This window comes from Oenanthe melanoleuca, chromosome 1A, assembly GCF_029582105.1.
Source record: "Oenanthe melanoleuca isolate GR-GAL-2019-014 chromosome 1A, OMel1.0, whole genome shotgun sequence".
NCBI classification, from domain to species: Eukaryota; Metazoa; Chordata; class Aves; order Passeriformes; family Muscicapidae; genus Oenanthe; species Oenanthe melanoleuca.
This window is the reverse complement of record NC_079334.1, coordinates 51,097,650-51,118,752: the sequence shown is the minus strand read 5'-3', so window position 1 is coordinate 51,118,752 and position 21,103 is coordinate 51,097,650. Positions and strand designations below refer to the sequence as shown.

Genomic DNA, 21,103 nt, shown 5'->3' with positions numbered 1-21,103 from the left:
CTGCCACAACCATTCCCACAGCAAGCCTGAGAGTTACAGAATCACTTCATCCCCTCCATTCTGTTTTGTGGGACAGCCCCATTGGTATTCTTGAAAGGCTTTAAATTCTCTGCAAAGGGGGAAAATTATATTTAAAAAACAAACAAACAAACAAAAACAAAAACTAAAAACCAAACACAAGTCAGTCTTTAAAGAGAAAGTATAAATAGAAAGATGCAATATGCTATACAAAATTACAGGGAAGAAAAAATATCTTCTGTTTCTTTGAGCCTTGGGGCAGATGGCAGGCTCCATCTTCTTTTTTCTCTGGGATGGCTTATGTTGCACACTGTTGACATCAAAGACATTTGGTTTCTATTACCCTATCTCAAAGAGAAATTCACTGATAAAGGAGTCTCCACCCTAATGATTAAACTCTATTTGGATTTCAATACCTGGGCAGAGCCCTTGAGCCAGCAGGCCAGGATTAGAGGGCCCAAGACTTCAGACTTCAGCGCCCATTTGCTAATCTGGGTGCAGACTGAGGGGCCTGCCTGTGAAATGTTGTCACTTGGTCTTCACAGCCCTTTACTTTCATTCCAGGGCAACCATTTTCTTCCAATGGAACTACTGGGAAGTGAAATGGGTGAATCTACCCTAAATGACTACCTAACAAGAAGAGCTGAATAAATAAGAAAAAATGTAGAGCAATCATTTACAAACAGCTCAAAATCAAACAGTACCTAAACGATCTCTAAAACTACGGTTTACTTCTAATTAGTATATGAAGCTCAGGGAACCACAACCAGAGAAATAATTAAAACTTAGACAGGAGAGGCTGATGGTTTTTTGGTCTTAGGATCCATTCATTCTCTAAATAGCATTAAGGGTTTCATGCTGGTTGCAGCGACCAAAGATTGATAACTGTCTCCACAGGAGGCTTCTTTCACTATGGAAACCACAGAGGAGCAAATAGTTTAGAGGAGAAGGTATTTTGAAATTAGACTGGGGCATCCAGAGAAAAAGGATTTGTGATTGCAGCTCTAGTTTCACACCATAAAAGGTGCATGTTTTCCTGACAGCTTCCTCAGCTTTTTTCCTTTGCTCTTACATCTTTCATAAAAGTGATAAAAGCTACTGCCACTCCCCATAAGCCTTGTTACATCAACATCTCTACTACAGCATTACTAATGTTAAATGTATTGGGACAGGAGACCTTTGACTTGTTTGGCGAGAGAGAAAACTACTTTTAGAAACATCCTACATACTACATATGTAGCATCCTAAATGCTACATGTTTCTCTTCATGCTGAATAGCATTTTTCTCCCTGATATTCTAGCAAAATGCAACAGAGGTACTGAAGTTACTCACAGACAGGTTCTGTACCTAAGGAAGGCAAAGACAGTTTCCACAATCCCTGGAAGGCAATATTCTGCCTGTTCTGCTTATGCTGAGTGTTAGAATACATCCTATTGATGGCAATGTCTTATGGCAGAGCAAAACTGACAGAGGTGGCCAACACACAGACCACTCTTTCACTGTTTTTGGTGAATTATCTTTCACAACATTCTATAAAACGTTTGGTTTGGTCCATGATGTTGAAAAAGCATTCAGTATGGGAGGCATTTTCCCTGCCATAAGGTTGGCTCAATAAGGCAACCTCATCCTAATATCCTGGCTTCAGCAAGGGATGCTGCAGATGCACATGCCAATCTCTAAAGGGAACAAACAACTTCTGTCCCTGTGCATACTGAAGTCCTTCCACAGCAATTCTGCCCCAACACTCCAGTGAGAGAAGCCAGCTTGCATCCGTGGCCACACGTGAGGACATCCACTTGGCAACTTCTTTCTTTGAGGATTAGCTGTATTTGATTTCCTTGGTTAGAATACTGCTTGAGTAGATAAAACTAACACAGAAAAATGAGGGGAATAAGTGCTTCAAATTCTGCCTACTCCCAATTTTTCATTTTTCTCGTTTCCAGGAGAAAAGGACCATTTAGAGGCCCTTCACAACCAGCCCGACTGTCATGTGCAGTGTTTACTAAGGTCTAACATTTCTGGACAAGAAGAGAGAGATTTAGTCTTCTTTAAAACTCCTAGCTGATCACAAAGGATGTATGAACCAGCTGATGATGTCACAATACCATATTAGAGAAGTTTTTATTAACGCTAAGGGAGCCCTCAGGCACCCACTGGTATGAATTTGATACATTAAGGCAAGCCAGTGTGTGGGACACTGATGCTCTCTGCTTGCTTGGCTCAGCTCTTCAGCCTTTCCTGAGCATTTTCTCATAGCAAGTTATGCTTATCCCTCTGTTAAGATCTGAGGTTACAGCATAAAGGGATCTTTCCCTGTACATACATAATATATGTCTCAAATTACTCTAATGATACCAAACACTAGTTATGGAAAGCAATTCAAAAGCTGGAAGACATGCAGCAAGTTCATAACATTAATCATATCAAATCCAGGTGATCAAAACCACTAATCCAGCCATAAAGCATAAGAGGTCATAAAACTGACTGGGAAACCTAAGGAAACACAGTTAATGTTCTGTTTTAAAGACTTGCAATGGCAATAGTTAGTAAAGAAAGTAATTATAGTTATAGTGAGCTTGTTTCATTGAGTCTCCAAATATTCACTCATTTTTGTACAGCCATAGTTTCACATCTATTCTGAAAATTCAGCAATCTGAACATAAAGCATTACCAGACTGCTTGAAAGCCATATGGGGAGTCATGTTTGAAGTCTGTAAGGTGACATGAGGCCTAGAGTTTATATGTGTGCCTGGTGACTTAGCCCTCCCACTCTGCCTGCAGGCAGTACTTCATCTCAGTGTTCACTATATTCTCACTGCTGTGGTTTTGCTTTTCTGATGAGTCTGATTGTTTATTTACAATATCAGTAATGCCTTCCTAAAATTCTTCCTGCATTGTAAATCTGCACTCTCTTGCAGTAATTTTCTTTCCTGTCTGATCACTAGCTTTTGCATAAATGCTTCATGTATGAAACATTTCATTAATGATATTGTCATGACACAGTCCATATGGAGACTCAGATCAACTTACAGTAGCTTTGCCAATGGCACAGAAATACGTATTCATTCCACGTATTATGCAGCACTGCCAACAAATCTTTTCAACTCGACCCTACTTTAATGTAAACCACCATATCTAGGTCAGGGCAGATGGCAGGGGGCAACTGGGGCCAGCCCCAGCCCTGGGTGTGGGGCACCTCCCTGGGGATGGGGGCAGCCCAGAGTGGGACATCAGCGTGCGAGTGGAGGTGGTTTGGTGGCACCCATGGCCAGGGCCAGGGCTGTGGGGTGCTGAGGAGCTGCAGCTCAGGTACTGCCAAGGCAAGAGCCTCTGCCAGAAGCAGCTCCCCCCATCAGGGTTTGCCCCACAGTGCCTGGGAGCCTCTCCCCAAGGTCACTATGGGGAAGGGGCCAGCCTTGGCTGCAGTGGCTCTGAGCTGGCCCCCAGCCCCAGCAGCCCAAGCTTCGTGACCTCCTGTAGAGGCTCTCATAACCCTCACAGCAGAGCTCTCTGTCAGGCTTTCTGAACAACCATCTCACAAAGGCTGCATTGTTACTCCTTTACAGCTGGAGAACAAGAGACAAGAAATGACAGCCATAGGCACCCATCAGTTTGGCTGAGCACAATTTTCCAGCTGCTGTTGGCTCTGTGGCCATGTCAGTGCTAGTAAATGAACCATGCCTGCAGCACTTTGCTGGATCTATTGCTTTAGAGAAAACCTGAGTGGGTGTTTTCTGATGACATTTCTTGGCTCTATTTTTTCTCCTTACAGTACTGCACTACCATTTTTATGAAAAAGAAAAATCAAATTTGGCTCAAACCCAAAAATATAAGGAGTTACATAGGAACAGCAAAATGTCTGGGCACATGCCAAAGTGGTGCTTCTTGGGAGCAGGAATTGTCATGTATAAATGGGACTTCAAAAATGCCTAAAAAAGCTGCCATGGCCCAGGACCCCATGGAATAAATGCCCACGGTTTTCCAAGCAATACAATTTTACTGTTATCAGCTGTGATTTAACAATGTTACAGTAATAGTGAATTTCCTATTAGTATCAAACTGAAGTGGATTAGGTGCTGGTATTACAAGTATCACTCTGACAGGAGCCTCATGGCTGCTGGCACCATGCAAACACAGCAAGAGACTTTACCTGCTCCCAGCAAAATGTGCTCCAGGACATTGTGTGGCAAAACCAAGAGGATCGAACAGGATCTGAGCAATTTCTTTCCTTGCATTTAATCTGTTTCACCAGCAGTCTATTTTGCTTCTCAAAGGTAACAGCATATTCAAAATGCTTCAATGAAAGGTGTAAGAGCTGCATGCCTGGATAACTCTAACTTTGCTGGGAAATACACCTCATTGCTTACTCATGAAGTAGACCACAAACTAGAAAACTCCTGGTTAGAAAAGTAATGAGGTAAAACATAAAGGAGCTCCATTACAGAGTAAAACAGCAGCAGACAAAAGTGATGAATCATTAAAATACTTTCCTTGTCCCCACTCACCTCCTTGTGGGATGCTCTTCCTGTAGTTAAAAAGCATGTATCAGTCCCATGCCTCAGAGCTGCAGGTGGCTGCTAGGTGAAAATGCAGTTTTCAGATGTTACTATTCCACAGGCTGTAAATGATCTGCACACAAGACCTGCTCATTAAGTGGTACTCCATGAAGTTTCACAGAGTGTCTGTATGATGGAAGTTCTCCTCCCTTGATCTTTCTCCAACTCAGGCTTCTGAATTCTTATGAAGACTTAGGAGGAGATTTTAAGTGCTGCTGTGCATGAAACTGCTTCTGGTATTGTTTGGCTTATACAATCAGTTGCCATCAGTGTATGCAGGAGATGGAGAATTAATCAGCAGAGACAGCAGGTGTTTTGAGCCCTATTCTTTTCTGCAGTCCCTGCAGGGACTGTCAAAATACACGGCTATTTTATACCAAGATCCAGTGAATGATAGCATCTAACAGATGCTTCATTCTTTGAGAACTTTAGCTGTACAGACTAGAAGCATCTGGTATTCACTTCTGAACAGCAGATCAGAAAGTAGGAAACTCAAAGAATCCCACCCAGCTCATATGCCAGTAATTCCCAATCAAGAACAAAGTGAGCACATTTTGTGGGACACATTAGCACGCACCTCAGTGATATCCAATTTAAAAAAGAGAAAATAATCAAGAAAGGAAGTTGTGAACCACATCTGGCCCACAATAGCACATCATCTAAATTCAACATTTGGTGAGTTTTCAATACAACAAAGACTAATACTTAAAGGGACAATCTTGCTCTAAAATAGTCAGGTAGCACGTGAGCCCCATACATCCTACTGGAACTCTGTTAACTCAAACTTCCCTGTCCAACTCATGCTTGATGACCATCAGTCTGACTTTGGCATTTAAAATCAGATTGAGAAATGCAACTGCACTTAAGAACCAAAATCCTGGCCTTCAAAACAATGCAGAGATGTCTGGTAAAAGCCAGGAAGCTGTTAAGAAATAATTTGGTGGCAGTAGTACAGTCAGCTCAGCTCTGTGGCAACTCCAGGTTCAGAAAATGTGAGAAAGATTAGCATCTGTGATCTGACTAGCTTCCAAAAAAACCTGTATCAGCAGCTAATATTACATGGAATGTACCTACAGTACTAATTTCATACAAATCTCTTCACTGAAAACAATGTTTTCAGTGCTGATTATGCATCTGGGAATACATATGGGGAAAATAAGACCATTATTGTGTAAAAAACAAACTCACAATCTTTATTTGTCACAACACATTTCATGTACATGCAAGAATGTATTTACATTTCTCTTTTAAGGCAAACAGACATTGGGTTCTTATACCTGAGTTGCTTAGCACCAGTAGGAGTAGCAAATAACTTAGGAACTGTTGTCTCTCCCTTCGGAGTAGCTGCTACTTCTGCTGCAAAGTACTTCTGCTTTCAGTTCTTTCTGCTCACAGTTCTTTTAATGATCCCTATTGCCATTTGCAGCCATTTCTGCAGAATTCAGTCTCTTCACAGAAACTTCTTGACCAACTTGATGTTGTCTCTGCCATTTGCACAACAGTATTTCTCTCTTTGCTGACATATGCATCAAGGCCTTCAGTTACTTTAAAAGTTCTATATTCCTCCACTAGCAAGAAAAGCTAACATTATCTTTTTATGTCTTTCTCATGTGTGCTGGCTGCTTCTCCAATGCCAAGTTAAAATTAAGAGAGGGAAAAGTTCACCTCAGACAATGGAGGATTTTAGGGCTTGACTTTGTGGAAATGCCCACTGAAGTGTTGGCCTTTAGGAAGAAAATACAAAGTAGTTTTTCTATTTAAAAAATGCTGTCTCCTAGTCTGACTAACATTTGAGCCATCTGCATTATCTCCAGACTTTTAGGCATTTGCTAGAATTTAGGATGCTGAAATCCATTTAAAATACAGCTGCAGCATTTTCAAGTAAGTGTTTGACGTTTTTCATTTCCCATTGACTTGGTCTATCAACACCACTAATTCCAATAGGCACTTTCCTCCCACGACTTTTAAGAAGACCACAGAGCAAGATCATAAAACACCTATTTTGTAAAATATAAAGTTTCTATTTAATATAGACCAAGCAGAAAGTCCATAGTGCAAGATGGGGTATGACTCTTAAGTATGCCTTCCTCTGTGAGGAGCCTGCAGCTTGGAAAAATATTTTGATTCAATTTACATACTCTACCTTTTTTCATGCATTCCTGAAAATGTAGTTTTTAATGACTTGTCAAATACATGAATTTAAGGTTTCTGTTATTGTTCAGTCTCTCTAGGTGTCCACCTCAGCTAATCAACTCTCATCACAAACAAATTTTAAACAAATGCTAATATTTACAGGTGTTTAATTCAAACATTAATTGAAAGAAACAGAATAACTGTGCCTTTATTAAACTTACGGTTTATATTTGTTATTAAAGGAAAAAAAACCCAAGTAAATTCTTTTTTTCCAGTTACCACCTGCCAAGATCAAATGTCCTCCTTCACGTTCATTTCACTCAGTAGTAATACACCACAGTGTATTACATTGAGAATAACCCACATCCAAACAGTCAACTGTGAAGATACCTTTAAGAAAGACAAGCAACTTCATCTAGAAATTCTTCACAAAGATTTGCCAATTCTTTCTCCCACCTCTCAGAGACCCTTACAAAGCACCTAGGAAAATACAGTAACAGAACAGAAAGAGGAGCTCAGGACGCATCTAACCCATAAGAAAGGTGAGTCCTGCTAAGGTACCTCTCAACAAAAGGTCTGAAGGTTTTTCAAAGATGAGTTCAAAAGAGTAAAAAAAGGGAATAATTATTATTCTTCACCTAGTAAGAGCTTTGTACACTGTGAAAAAAAAAAACCAGCTTGCTGCAGGTCTTCCCAATGAAGAGCTGCAGTGTATCATTTTGGTCCTCATTACATTTTCCATAAAGTGACCCACATGCAGCTTTATTTTTAAAATCAGCACTGCTGATTGTCTGAGATAATTTCAATACCAAGATGTTAAGAGAGATTAAAAAATTTTAGAAAATCTGCAGAATTTCTCCCTGGAAATCCTTGATCCCTACTCTACTATACAAAGAAAATTCACTGTATTCAGAGAAAAACATTTTACAGTGATTATATATCCAGTGACTGTTCACCTAGCAAGTTTATGAAATCTTGTTCTGCTATGCTGGCTACTTTGAAAAAAGGTAGGACATCAACACTTCTGAGGTCTTCTTCCGCTCACACAGGATAGGGGATGCAGGCACTCATTTGGGCTGTGTCTCTGCTACCCACTGCAGTCCCTGAGCTAACAGACGATTAGCCTTCCCAGTATCTCAGCAAAGGGAAATATTCCAGACAAGTCACATGAGTACTTCTTGCATTCAAGACAGTTCAGTGGCCTGGGAGAGCAGTCACAGCACACTGAACATACTGTGTTCCCAGCTTGCCTGGGGTGGTAACTTGTACTCTTCTGATCTCTGAGTTGAAGAATTCGTCCTGCTCTTTTGAGCATGGCACCAGGTTATTGCAGTCTGAGTCCTTTCGTGCAGAAAGGAGAAGTTGTAGGCAGAAATAAGTTTTTGGATATTTTCGAAATGCTATGCCCAGAGGCACCAACTTCCACATGCAGAGTAAAGGACATTGCTTTTACTTACAGTGCAGATGAAACAGATTACATAGAGCTAAGTTTATACACCTGAAATGTCACAAACATTTACAACTTTTCTGCCTTCCTCAGAGTTCTGAAAATACTGAGCCATACAATTACACTGCTGTCTCCTTTGAGTCCAGTGTCTGTGGTGGCTTGAAGTTCAATATCTCTTTATATGTAATGCCTGCAAAACAACAGAACAGATATAGCATTACTGTAGTCTAATCAGAAGAAGAGATGCACAAACATGAATGAGCAAGGTGCAACCTCAGCATGGTTGGGCTCTTATCTAGCTCAGGAAGAGAGAGACCTCTTCAGGCAAAAAGAGAGGAAGAATACACAAAGTAAGGGAATGAAGGATCACTTTTTCACCATTTCAGATTTGAAAAAATAGCCCAATACTGAAATGGTATAGGTGCTTTCCAAGGGATGCAAGCACTGACTTTTGAGTATGGTGGGCAATATCCTCAGCAAGAGCTCCTGAGAACATTAGATTTAAAAGTCAGGTTCTCACTTAAAAGACAAACTATAAACCTCCAACCTTAGAGGAAAATAAGATTAAACTTAGATTCTCTGAGGGTAGAAAAAATGTATCTGTGTCAGCAGAGATTTAACCTTAAGGCCAGCAACCACTGCAGTCTTCTAGAGGCAACAGTCAAACAATCTCTTCACCTGCCCTATCCACTGAAAGGCAAGGTACAGAAATGGTTTCTTTTCTATGTTACAGAAGATAGGAGGACAGAAACATTAGGGAAATAGAGGACAGCCTCTGTTAGGAAGCAGAGAAGAAACCTTTGGAGATCCTTCATAAGAACTTGGTAAGATGAACACTGGCTTATCAGTGGCACTTCTCTTAATGCTGTCTATTTACTCTGATCAAAAGCAGAGGAGTTCATTTCTAAAGGGAAACATTTTTATTTCTGCATGGCCTTTCTGGTTATTTTTGAAAACATCAGAAAATTAAACTCACGCTTCCACTCATCTAGTGGAAGATCCATGTTATCAAATGTGTCGTCGTATTTCTCAGCTTCAATTTCCTCCTCAGGATCGTGAACTGGTTCAAAGTAAGGATGCATCAAAGCCTCAGCTGCTGTGATTCGCTTCTCTGCATCCAGCACCAGCATCTTCTCCAAAAGGTTTACAGCTATTGCACAGAAAACCACAGCATATTCAAATCACACACCTGATACTTGTACACAGTAACACTACCCTGGAGGTATTTCAAATAAGTACATGGAGTAACAGAACAGAATCACTGGGTGTCCATTTATAGCCAGTGGGGCCTCCTTGCACGACTAGTTGTGAGCAAGCTGGGATGTGTACAAAGCCTGATGCAATGCAGAGGTGCTCCCTTGCTTCTGTATGCAATACAGAAAACATCTCAGCTAATGACTTCTCAGCTTCTGGCTCCAGGACCACTGTGCCTGGGCTCTCCCAGGTGTCCTTCATCACTGCCACTCATTGTGGTTCTAAGGTACATCACCCCCTGACAGCAGCTGAATGAGCAGGTGAACAGTGAACTTTGTGTCACCAAATCCAAACCAAATACACTCTGAAGTTCACTAAGACAGGTTCATACTCAGAATCTCAGAGCTGTATCACAATCTCAGAACTTCATCTGCTGTGTGGTTTTGACCTCAGCCAAAACAACCCATTAAAATTTTGCATGTTCCCTCCTGTCGATTTGGGATTTGGTCCATTGCTAGACTGTCAAAGTGTAAACTAATGTGTTACTAGTGTAAACAGGCATGATGAATGCTTTGTTTATTTTCCATTTTTCTATTCTGAAAGGACTTTCTTGGGTTTGGAGCAGCTGAAAGGAAGTAGAGGCAGAAGTGTGGGATGGGATGCTTCAGCTCCAGCTTTCCATGTTGTATATTCTCTTTAAAGTCCTATTCCAGACCACAAGCAGCCAGATGGTCACAGAAATGGTAAGAAGAGACATCCTAAAAACTAAATGGAAATGTGTATCTTGCTGTAGCTACCCATCAGCTAACCATGCAATAAGGGTAAGAGTGGTTTATTAATCAGGATTTATTTGTAACTGTATCTGAACCTAAAATTTTAATTTCTTAAATTGAGAAAATTTAATTACCCTAATAAAAGTGGTTTTGTTAGTGTTTAGGTCATTGGGGAATTGATTGAGAGCAATTTCAGAGCTCTGGCTGCCTCAGGTCATGTCACAGTTATGCACTTTGGTATGCTCTTCTGGCTGTTAATATCTATGGAATCCAAGCCAGTGTTTCTCAGGAATGCACAGATGTTTCTCAGGATGTATTAATTCCATTACTAAAATGTCAGCTTTCCATTTTCTTGTATTTCAACTGCAGATCAGATTGGGCTTTCAGAATTACAGTTCAAATACAGTACAGAGAAAATGTTATTACATATACTTAATCTGCCAGGGCTCTTGAGAAAACTGCTCAAGTAAAACCAATAAGCAGGTGCTAGACTGAAACTTAAAATACAATATACTAATTTTTTTTTTTTATGCTTCTAAGAAACAACTGATTCCTGGCAAGTTGAAACTCAGCAAAGTTCAGCTGCCACAATCAAAACTATGAATTATGGAAAGCAAGAGACAGAATAGCCCAAGAACCATCAGTTCACCTGTCTCATGACTGGTACAGCAGCTGCTTCCAATGCAAACACAACATCTACACAAACAGCCTTACCCAAAGGATTTGCATACTTCAAGATGGATGCAAAATCTTTCTTCTGGACTTTTGGTAGGCTTTTGATATAGTTTTTTGCCTTCAAAGAAACATGGATATTAAATTAGATCTTTGTTGCCTTTGTAATGGGACAACACTAACTATATGCTTAATATTTTTCTCAACAATATTTTGACAGCACATTGTACAAATGCATTTTTTCTGATATTCACCTTCTTCCCAAAAGGAATATTTTTTTTTAATCAAGACGATTTAGAAATTATAATGCAAAGCTTTAATTATTAGTGCTCCATATTTATTTGTTCAAATAAATATGTATTAATTATTTGAAAGAACATCATAGTGAGTTTACAGCAATCTCTAGAAGTGAACCTTATACATTAATTCCCTTAGATTGTACAGTTAGTCTAATGAATAAATTTAGGTTCTTTATAGTAAGGGCCTCAGGAGTCTAGAAGGACATTGACTTAAGGACAGAAAAGAGACGTTTGCAAACAACTGGGTTTTCTCAACCTCTTCATGCTTTCAGTACCTTTACAACAAAAGCTGCCATGTATCAGCTCAGCTATTTATAGGTACACACTGGAATCCTGAAATATTTAAATAATGTTCTTATAATTTTCTGTCATTCCACCCCTCATCTCCAGCAGCTATTGTGGCTACACAAATCATGTCAAGGCAGAAAAGGACCATCACAGGTCTCCATATCAGTAATTAATACTTATCACCATCAGCCTATCTAAGAACTGAGCATGGTTTAAAGGAAAATCAAGACATGGAAAACCAACTGACAAATCAGAATACTCACATCTTGACTGTGCAATTTTTGAACAAAATCTTGAGTTGGTGTACCTGTTACTTTCATTATTTCTGTGAGTTGGTCCAGATCTGAATATCAGAAATAAGGAACAAATTCTTTCACTATTAGGAAACTAAGCATCCTGCAAAAGTAATGCATTTTTTTTGCTGTTGAAGAATAATGTAAAAATCTTAATTCAAGTGACTGAACAGAAGATTTATAAAAGATGAAAGTCCTCAATTTTTCTCAGAAAAGGCGAAGAAAATATCCTATAATTTGGGAACACATAATTGAATCATTTTCTAATATTATCAGGCCTGTTCTGTATTGTTTGGACAAAAATCAGTCCAAAAGTATTAGAGTATCTAAGCAATCAACATATGTATTGCATATGCTAGGCAAGGAAAAAAAAAAAGTCTTTTCTATAATCAAAGAGCCTTTCACTTGATGATTTGTGATGTGATTCAAAGATCACTTCTACTGAAGTAATACAAGATTTAATTGGCAGGTGTGCAAAACTGGTAGAAATATGACATAATGATTTAATGAGAAAGCTGCAAGCAAGTTTTACTATCAATTTCAATTTATACTAATCTGATTTTGAACAGGCTTACTGTATCACATAACAACCTCTCATAATTTTCTTACATCATTATCATAAATTCACAAGGATACGATCATTTCCCTTGAACAGAGGTCTCCCTGTTATCATCTCAGCCATTATACAGCCCACAGACCAGATGTCAACTGAAAAAAAAGACCAAGAGGCACATTAACTTGTCTATTTAAATGTGCATAAAGTTTAATTTAAAACATATTTTAAGTAAGTACAAAAAATACCTTTATAGCCTGTTATAAAATAAATGTGTGCATTCCCAATTATGATGAACAGCCCAGGTAAAACTAACTGACTTTCTAATGAGCAAACTGGAGATAACCTCATAATATGCAGAACGAGTTTCTCAGTAACAGGCACATAGGAAGTAGATTTTCAACACTTTCAAAAACTTCCATAGTTATCTCAGTGTTGTTTCAATTCCCCCCATTTACCTATTTTCCGCTGTCTGTTCAAATTAAAATTAGCACACCTTTACAGGAACAGAGACCAGACCATCATGACCTGTAATAATTTAAATTTTTTTTTTTTCTCATCACCTTGCCACTTTCTGTTACTCTCAAAACATATATTAAAAAAACTCAAACTCACCACCACATGATTACCTGCAATTTATCTACAAGGAAATGTTGTATAATTACACTGTCATTTCCACCTCCAATTTCTTACTCATTTCAAAAACAAAGTTTTGTTTATGTATCACCTGATTCAGTGGATGTTTTAGCTCTCTTAAGATACTTCTGAGGAGACACTGACCTGTCTGAGTATAATGCATCCAATTAAGTATGACCTCTGGGGCTCTGTACCACCTTGTAACCACATAGCCAGTCATCTCACTGTCTGTATGCCTTGCCAATCCAAAATCCAAGATCTGTAGTAGAAGCACAAAGCATGTTCAGATCAGCTAACTCATTATCTATTTCATACAATTCTTTACAACTGTAGAAAAAAAACCCAAATAACTGGAGTAATCTGCAGAGAGAGATTAATTTATTTTTGTATCTTTTTCTCACTGAAGTGTCTTGCTCTTGTTTTGAATATCAAGACAGAGGTAGCACAGAGATTTGGATAAATTTTTTTTTAAGTTACATACTTCTGTGGCACCATCAAAAGCTGCAAGACCAGTAAAGAAAATAATGACTTATTCACTTATTAATTAAAAATATACTGGACACACTTAATGCAAAAAATTCTCTAAGCACAGAATCATCATTGTACCAAGTTACAGCTAAGAGAACAGCATCCATTTTAGACAGTGTCCATTGCTCTCATATGCCAGGTGGCACGCTTACTCAAGAGTGTGTTCCACAAAACAATACTCTGAAGAATGTATTGTTATTTCTACTTTATGAGTAACTCATACAAGGAAAGACTTCCTCTAGGTCACACTGAAAATTGACAAGAGCAGGGAATTACCATCACTTAGTCCCACTAAGTCTTCTCCAACCTCCAGCATCAACTAGAAAAACGTTTTGTAAGAAATGCAAGATCTGTGCAATTTTTTTGAAGTGCTATGCAAAATCCAGCTCATTTCTAAAAGTTTCAGATATTTTTCTCTAGATATAGCAATGTGTACAGCAGCAAGATTAAAAATCAGTGTTATGACATTTGGGCAACTTCTGTAAGATTTCCTGAAGAAGGCCCATATGTATGGACCATCAAAAGATGCAGAGACCAGCAAGAAAATTCCACTCCTGGAATGACAATCAGTTTGTATTTATTGGAAAGTTCATGCTTCTAACAAGAAACAGGAGCGAGGGTAAATAAAGTTCTACTGAAGATAAATCATGGTCCCACAGAGACAACTAAATATGAAGCTTTGCATGAACAGCCACATGTGAATCAGGCTGCACATTTTTATTGATAGGGCAGGGGTTTTAACAGGGACACCTGAGCTTTCCTATACCAAGAGTCATATTTTTGTAATGCTCTCTGCAATTACTTTCATTCAGGGAATGATGATAGTTTCATCTTTATTACCATACTAGAAATATAATTTGCATGTTTTCCCCATAACTTCTGATTACCAATCAATTTAAAAACAGGAATAGAATGCAAAGGGAGACATTTTTTATTCATACCAATTAAATGCACTTGATTGTGGCTGGTTCTTTGGGTACTGAAGACTTACTAGACCCAAAATTTTTGTAGTGGTAAAACACACGTTTATATATGGTTTTTATTGTACATATTCAGCACACATTATATTTTCCCAGTAAGACAGGGAGGTTGGAAAAAAAAATTTTTTAAAAACTTATGTAACAGGTCAAAGCCAAATGTGGTGCAGTCTATTCTGTCACAGTCATTTAGGCATTTTACCTACCAAGGCTTGTGGCACGTAGAGTTGGAAACAGCTAAAATGTAACTTGGTTTTGCAGATTTGTAGATGTAGAAAATGACAGCAAGATCTTTTGTGCATTTTGCTTTAACTTCAGGATTTATTTTCATTTACATTTCATTAAGATCAGGCACAAGTGTATCCTATTTGTACTTAATATTAATATGGTACCATTTCAACAACTATCTTCATATAAAACTTTTATTTTTAAAAGCAATTTTCAGAGCACATTTGAAAATTCTTTTTGCAATTTGTGAATTATTAAAGAATGACCCAATTTCCCTCACCTCCTCAAGGAGAGATCTCATTTGACTCAGCATATTTAATTTTCCGAAATTGCTTCAGTAACTAACAAAAATAACTTGTAACTTTGAGACTACAGAAAGGGCAGTGATTTCCCCTCATACATCCTTCACCGACACTTTTCTGATACCTTTGTAAGAGTTGAGAGCATCAGATGAAGGGAAAAAATGAGCATCAGAAAGCTCATGGCGAAAAAACTGATAATTAATTACCCATTGAAGGAATTGTTCCAACTTGCTTACAGTCTCATCATCACTGGAGCAGATGCAAGGGAAGCTGCTGAGTGCAGAGACATGGGGGAAAATGGTTGCACTATCCCTGGCAATGTCATCCTGTGCCTGCATAAGCTGACTTTGAGAGTGTGCAGAAAAAAATGTGTTAAATAAGTAGATGCAGATCAGCCTGCATCCGAAAATATAATTGTACAGCTGGGGGTGTGGGGGAAGACAACCTTATACAACTGTTTTTTTTAGACTCTCTTCTCTTTTCCCATCACCCTGGGATCCACTCACCATTTGTCCACCTACAAGCCAGGAAAAGTCAATGGCTTTTTGAGTTAGATAGGAAAACTCTAAAATCACAGGACCCTGAAACATTCAGATCAGTCCCCAAATACCAAATTTTATGTTACAATGGCTACATGCAAGTATATAGTTTGCATGTTGCATGCTAAAAAACACTTTTGTAGTGCTTTGCATCACCTTTTATTCTATTCAATTAAGGGCGTCCTTCACAACCTTTGATCTTCTGTATCTCCCAGCTTGTGGAATTAGACTTTTTCTATTTATTCAAAGCTGAAATTCTCACATAACCAAATCATTCCCACAAACCGTTATGTCTCTTTTAGGGAAGAAACCTTGGCCATAAGATCTGATATTCCTTACGCATCAGGACACAGAAGTCCCCATTCAAATTCCCTGCTGTTTTGTGAGGATATACAGGACAATTTTGACTCAAGAGCAAAAAGCCTGGCCCAACACTGAAACCAGCCAGCATGTCCACAGCTGCTGCACTTGTTGTCTTCTGTCTTCTAACACATCTGACTGTTTTTTCAAATAAACATACCTTACCTTCAATTCACAGTCTTCATTTACGGCCAAGTTTCCAGGCTTTAGATCCTGCAACCAGATTTTAAATGAATGCTTTTTTTTGTTTTAGGTTGTTTTTTTTACAGCAAGACAAGGAAGTACTCTTTATTGATGTCTTTCCTTCTTTCTTTCTGGTTTTATAGTTTTTATGTAACTGTTTTGAACAGCAACAGGTAAAATGATGTCATAACAACACAAACAAGGATGCAAACTTTTATATGTTTGGCTTTTTTCCAGTATATTTTCCTCCCCAAGGAAAAAAAAAAAAAAAAATTCTGCTAGAAGTCAGGAAAATACTTGCCAGTGAATGAATTCACTATTTTTTCTATGAGAGGGGTTTGGATATGAATTTATTGCATTTAATACTAATACCACAAGGTTAACAATTCGCATATATGGTTCTGGACTGTACATGTTGCATACCAAAATATGCATTATAAAGGTTCCTTACCTAACAGACTTAGAAGGAGTCCTAAAGGAATCAAACAAGATTTTACCTAAAACCCTATGCTCTCTTCTGTGGAAAAATCAATTTCCTAAGAAAGTCAATACAACTGCAACATGAAAAAAGTATTCCATTAAGTCTCCTAAGCCACTTTAGAGACTTCTGATGATCTTCCACAGTTGTAAAGTTTAGCAAAGGGAAGAGTACTGGCAAGGACTAAGATGATATTGCAACATCAGTTACCCAGACATACGTAATTAGAAATACCTTTTCCTTCAGCTTTTTCAAACCTTTGGTTGATAAATTAGCACAAGATCTTTAGAAGTATCTTCTCTCTGAACTGTTTAACAGCAATCCACATGTTTTACATGAGATCAGAGAGCCTTAGAGAGAAACAATTTGGTGCAATAAACCATGATGAAACTAAGAAGTTCAAGGGGTCATCAAGAGGGACCTTGGAAGAAAACTAAGCAATGGTAAGTTTAGACCATGACGCCAGCAGTTTCAAAAATAAAAATATAAATATCTTACATTATTTTGTCAGGTTGCGCAGTTTCCATGTCCAGCTTAAAGCTACTATACAATGTGCATCTCCTACACTGCTCCTGATACTTTATTAAAAATGGACAATTTCTACTAATTTTCTAACGCAGTTTTGGGGGAAGATATACTGCTTGGTAACACAAAGGAATCATTCAGAACTCCTTCACAGTGCAGAAGTGATTTTAAGTGGATGTTATACAGAGAAGGGAATCAAAAAGAAACAAATGCTTAATTTCTCTCAGGGAAAAAAATGAGGTTCTTAAGTCTCTATAATTTTGGACAATTTTTTTCAGTTTCTAGGGTTCTTCCAAATCTTTGAAGACTAATATAAGGTTTAAAGACAACCTAAACATTGTTTTAAAAAGTTCAATCTTCATTTTAAAACACAAAAACAAACAAACAAAACACCCCACAAAAAGCAAAACAAACCCGAAAACAACCAACCCAGAAAAAAAATCTTGTCCATCTCAATTTAGACACTATTGGCTCTTGTGGAGACTTATAACTCAACTTCAGAAAGTAATTTAGGAACCCCAAATCTAAGCTGTATTCAGTGCAACTTGAGTGCCCAGCTTACACTGACATGCCACCTTTTGTTCCCACTGAAAAAGAAATTAAAGGCACCAACAAACTGAGAAAATGTATAGACAGAATTTCAGGCATATTATAAGCATGCTTATACACAAACATCACTCACATTATCAAAATATAAACATCTTTCTTGTTTTTCCACTTACCCTGTGAATTATGCCTGATGAGTGAATATACTGTAAAAAGAGAAAGTATTTTTTTAGTTCAGGTCTTGAGTTTGGGGTAGAAGAGAAAGTACTTTTTCCGGGTGCTAAAGTAAACTGAAATTAGAAAATGTTTATTTATTGCACAGAAGATCTGTTTAGCTATGGTTTTAATGTTCAGATAATTATACTAGCATTTTGTCCTTTCCCCCTCCCAATAATGAGAAACCATTAAATCAGTTTCAATACTGCAACTGATATATATATCAGAATGGAACATGCTATTTGATATATCAGAAATGCTCTCCTGCAATAGGTGTCTCTGGTGTGCCATCATAGTTTAGATTCATATGCTCCAGCAGCACTGGCTTTTAAGAGATCATTAAAGCTGGGATGAAGGCCAGTCAAGGTCTTATCTGAGAATTCTTGCTACATGCTTCAGTATTTCCTCAATGGAAAATGGAAAGGTCAAGTTCAAAGATATTCTCTTTACGTGAATATTTTCATCAGCCACTCAGTGTCTGATTTAAGGGCTCACAAAAGCCAAACCAACAAACTGAACACCCAGGACTAGTTCTTTTGGGGTGACACGTGATAAAATACTGATGTTTGAACCATGACTTTCACCAAATGCTCCCCACCAAGGTATGCAGTTTCTCTCACCAGCTGAATTTACCCTGGAATAGACTATTTTCATCAGTCAATAAAGGGAACTTCTAGTAACTATTTCAGATATAGGCATCTCTTGCAAGGACTGAAATGCAGACAGTTGTTCTGAACTGAGGACATGGTTTCCAAGAGCAGCCTGGGATGTGCTAATCCCTTCAGGTGCAGAGAACTCATCTTAAACACTCAGACCATACCAGTGATGCTAAGAAACACAAGAACAATAAAAGTTTTTAAATAAAAAGACCTGAGAAAATATGAATACGATGCAAATTCTCCAGCTTCACCTGAAGAGTTTTTATTTTATTCCACCCTGAGAATGGGACAAGTGGCAATAGAGTCACTGGGAAGTAGCTGGTAGAGCCAGAGAACACCAACCAGGAATAGTCAGCATAATGTTACAGAAATGCATGGAAGAAAGGAAGCTTTGCAGGATAACTGTAAATCAGCCACAGCCATAGCAATGATCATCTTCCTCAGCAGCCCTCAGGATGGGCAATTAATCTCAAAAATGTAACAGTCCCTTGGCAAAGGGGTCCTCATAATCCAACTGATGAGAAACACCAACTTCTTCAGACAGAAACAATGTGTCTTTCAGACGTAGACTTCCTAACTTAAAACCCATATAAACTAAGCAGTGCAAGATCTGCATTTAAGGTGCCAAGTTTTTAAAGCAGTGACTGAAAAAATCTCTGATAGTCCTTTCTTACACCTGACCAGCCACACCAGATGTGGTATCACAGGTTCTGAAAAAAGGGAGGGGGGAAAGCCCCACTTCCTTTAACCCTGTGCCTACAACTTTACCCATCCAGCCCAGGCTGTGGTAGGGCCCTGCTGCTGCACAGTCACACTACTGACTGCTGAGCCAGAGCCCAGGCTGTCCTGGCATCTGCAGCACACCAGCTCTTGCAGCAGATTACTTGCAGATTGGGCAAGACTTAACATCACCCGTAGGAAATGCCAAAGCCCTTCACAGGATTTCCTGGGGCTGACACAAGATGTTGAGGGCACACAGCTATTTCACAGAATGTTGGCTGTAAAACCGCTACAGCAAACAAAAGACTACAAAATGTTTTATCTGTCACGGATGTGCATGAAGTGAATTGGGACAGGAGGAGGAAGTCTGTACATGGAGACCATATGCACTTTAAAGAAAACCCAAACCAGAAATGTAACAGTAAACTAAACAGTAGCTAAACTCCTGATAAATTAAGAAAAAGGTGTCCTCTGTCATAACTATCTTGATCAAAGGTATCACAATGTCTACTTGCATTCTAAATTATTGCAATATCTTCTAACTGAAGCCTATTGATTTTCTAGAACAGATGCTTAAAATATTCTTCAGTTGGTTTTTGCTGCTAAGGTTGTACACAGTAAGGAAATAGCTGGCAGACCCAGTCATCTGGCACCCAAGAATGCAGAATGTAGAAACAGAAATTAAAAGTTCTGCACCCTTCACAGTTTCAGTTAAAGTAAATCTCACCTGTTTGGGGGGAAGAGTATGGATTTGCTGGCCTTCCCACCCACTGAAGGTTTTATGAATGTTCCCAGCAGCAAGATCATGTTAACACTTTGGGGAAAGCTCCTATGTTTTCTGAACGTTCCTCTTAACACAACACTACTGAGATCACATGAAATAGCAGTTATTCCCAATGGTAATACGCACATCAGCCTTTCCGTAAGCTGAAATACTGGTGCTGTGCTGTAGTGTTTCTTTAACAATAGCAGTATTTTCTTAACTGCATTTCATAAACTCCTGGCAGGTAGCAACACTGGATGTATGCCAGTCTTCATTCAGAAGATTTTCCATTTCTGTTCAATAGCCTTCTGATATGGGATCTTGCTCTTACTGGTTCTACTCATTAAATTATCCATCTGTTGACAGACTTTTCATTCATAACATGGCAAAACAATTCAGAACAGAATAGACATATACTTCACAGGTTTTTTTACCACTTCACCTGAACCACATTTGATTCAAGAACCCAGTTAACATGAAAGAAGTGACTTGGAGCACAGGAGCTCTGGGCATTATCCTGAAGACAATTTTTGGTAGCACGCAAAAATCCTGGAATGCAAGATTCAGATCGTGCTAGGAAGTCATCCAACAATCATCTACATTTTAAGCATTCTTTTCTTTATATGTAATCTCTACACAAAATAAAAAGCTATTAAAAGGGAATTAACAAAGATTTAGGAGAATGTGTTCTAGGCAACATGCAAAATGAAAATGAAAAGCATCTTGGCAGGGAAGGAAAAACTGAAGAGGAAATGAGTCAGAGGGGGAAGGGAAAGCAGAGAAACAGAAAAAAATCCAGCATAAATTTGAACAAAAGGCAGTAATACAGATGAGAAAAGGAGAGAACTAGAGTAGGTGCATCTTACCATAAGTATGGCAGAAGAAGCTTGAACAGGTGTTTGTATGGCCCAAGAGCACTGTCCCTTCTCAAGCACTATGAATAAAGAGGACTGACAGCCACCTCCCCCAGACCTCTACGAACAGGAGCCCAGCTGGCATTCCTGCAGAACAGGGACCCAAGACTGAAAGCTCCAGTCTCTTTCCACCTACACATACAGATATTTATGTTTAGCTTGCCTTCTGTACTCTTTGACAACACACAGCTTTTCTGTCAAATAACAACAACAAAAAAGAAACTATGAAAGCCCTTCCAAGATGCAAGCTAACACTTAAATAAAATTTAATGCCAGACTAAGGCCCAACTAGGAAACAAAGG

General features: G+C 38.6%; 1 protein-coding gene across 1 annotated transcript in view; it reads right to left on the bottom strand.

The window, feature by feature from the left end:
- Positions 1-6,915: 6,915 nt before the first annotated feature.
- The window catches only part of MAPK12 (mitogen-activated protein kinase 12), a 30,662-nt gene continuing 16,474 nt past the window's right edge, over positions 6,916-21,103 (bottom strand). The window contains exons 5-12 of the mRNA XM_056482537.1: positions 17,706-17,735; positions 15,963-16,010; positions 13,008-13,122; positions 12,311-12,382; positions 11,645-11,724; positions 10,837-10,915; positions 9,132-9,305; positions 6,916-8,345 (exon numbers count right to left, since the gene is read on the bottom strand). Of these exons, the coding sequence (XP_056338512.1) occupies positions 8,275-8,345; positions 9,132-9,305; positions 10,837-10,915; positions 11,645-11,724; positions 12,311-12,382; positions 13,008-13,122; positions 15,963-16,010; positions 17,706-17,735 (669 nt within the window). The 3' untranslated portion in view covers positions 6,916-8,274. The remainder of the gene's footprint in view (positions 8,346-9,131; positions 9,306-10,836; positions 10,916-11,644; positions 11,725-12,310; positions 12,383-13,007; positions 13,123-15,962; positions 16,011-17,705; positions 17,736-21,103) is intronic.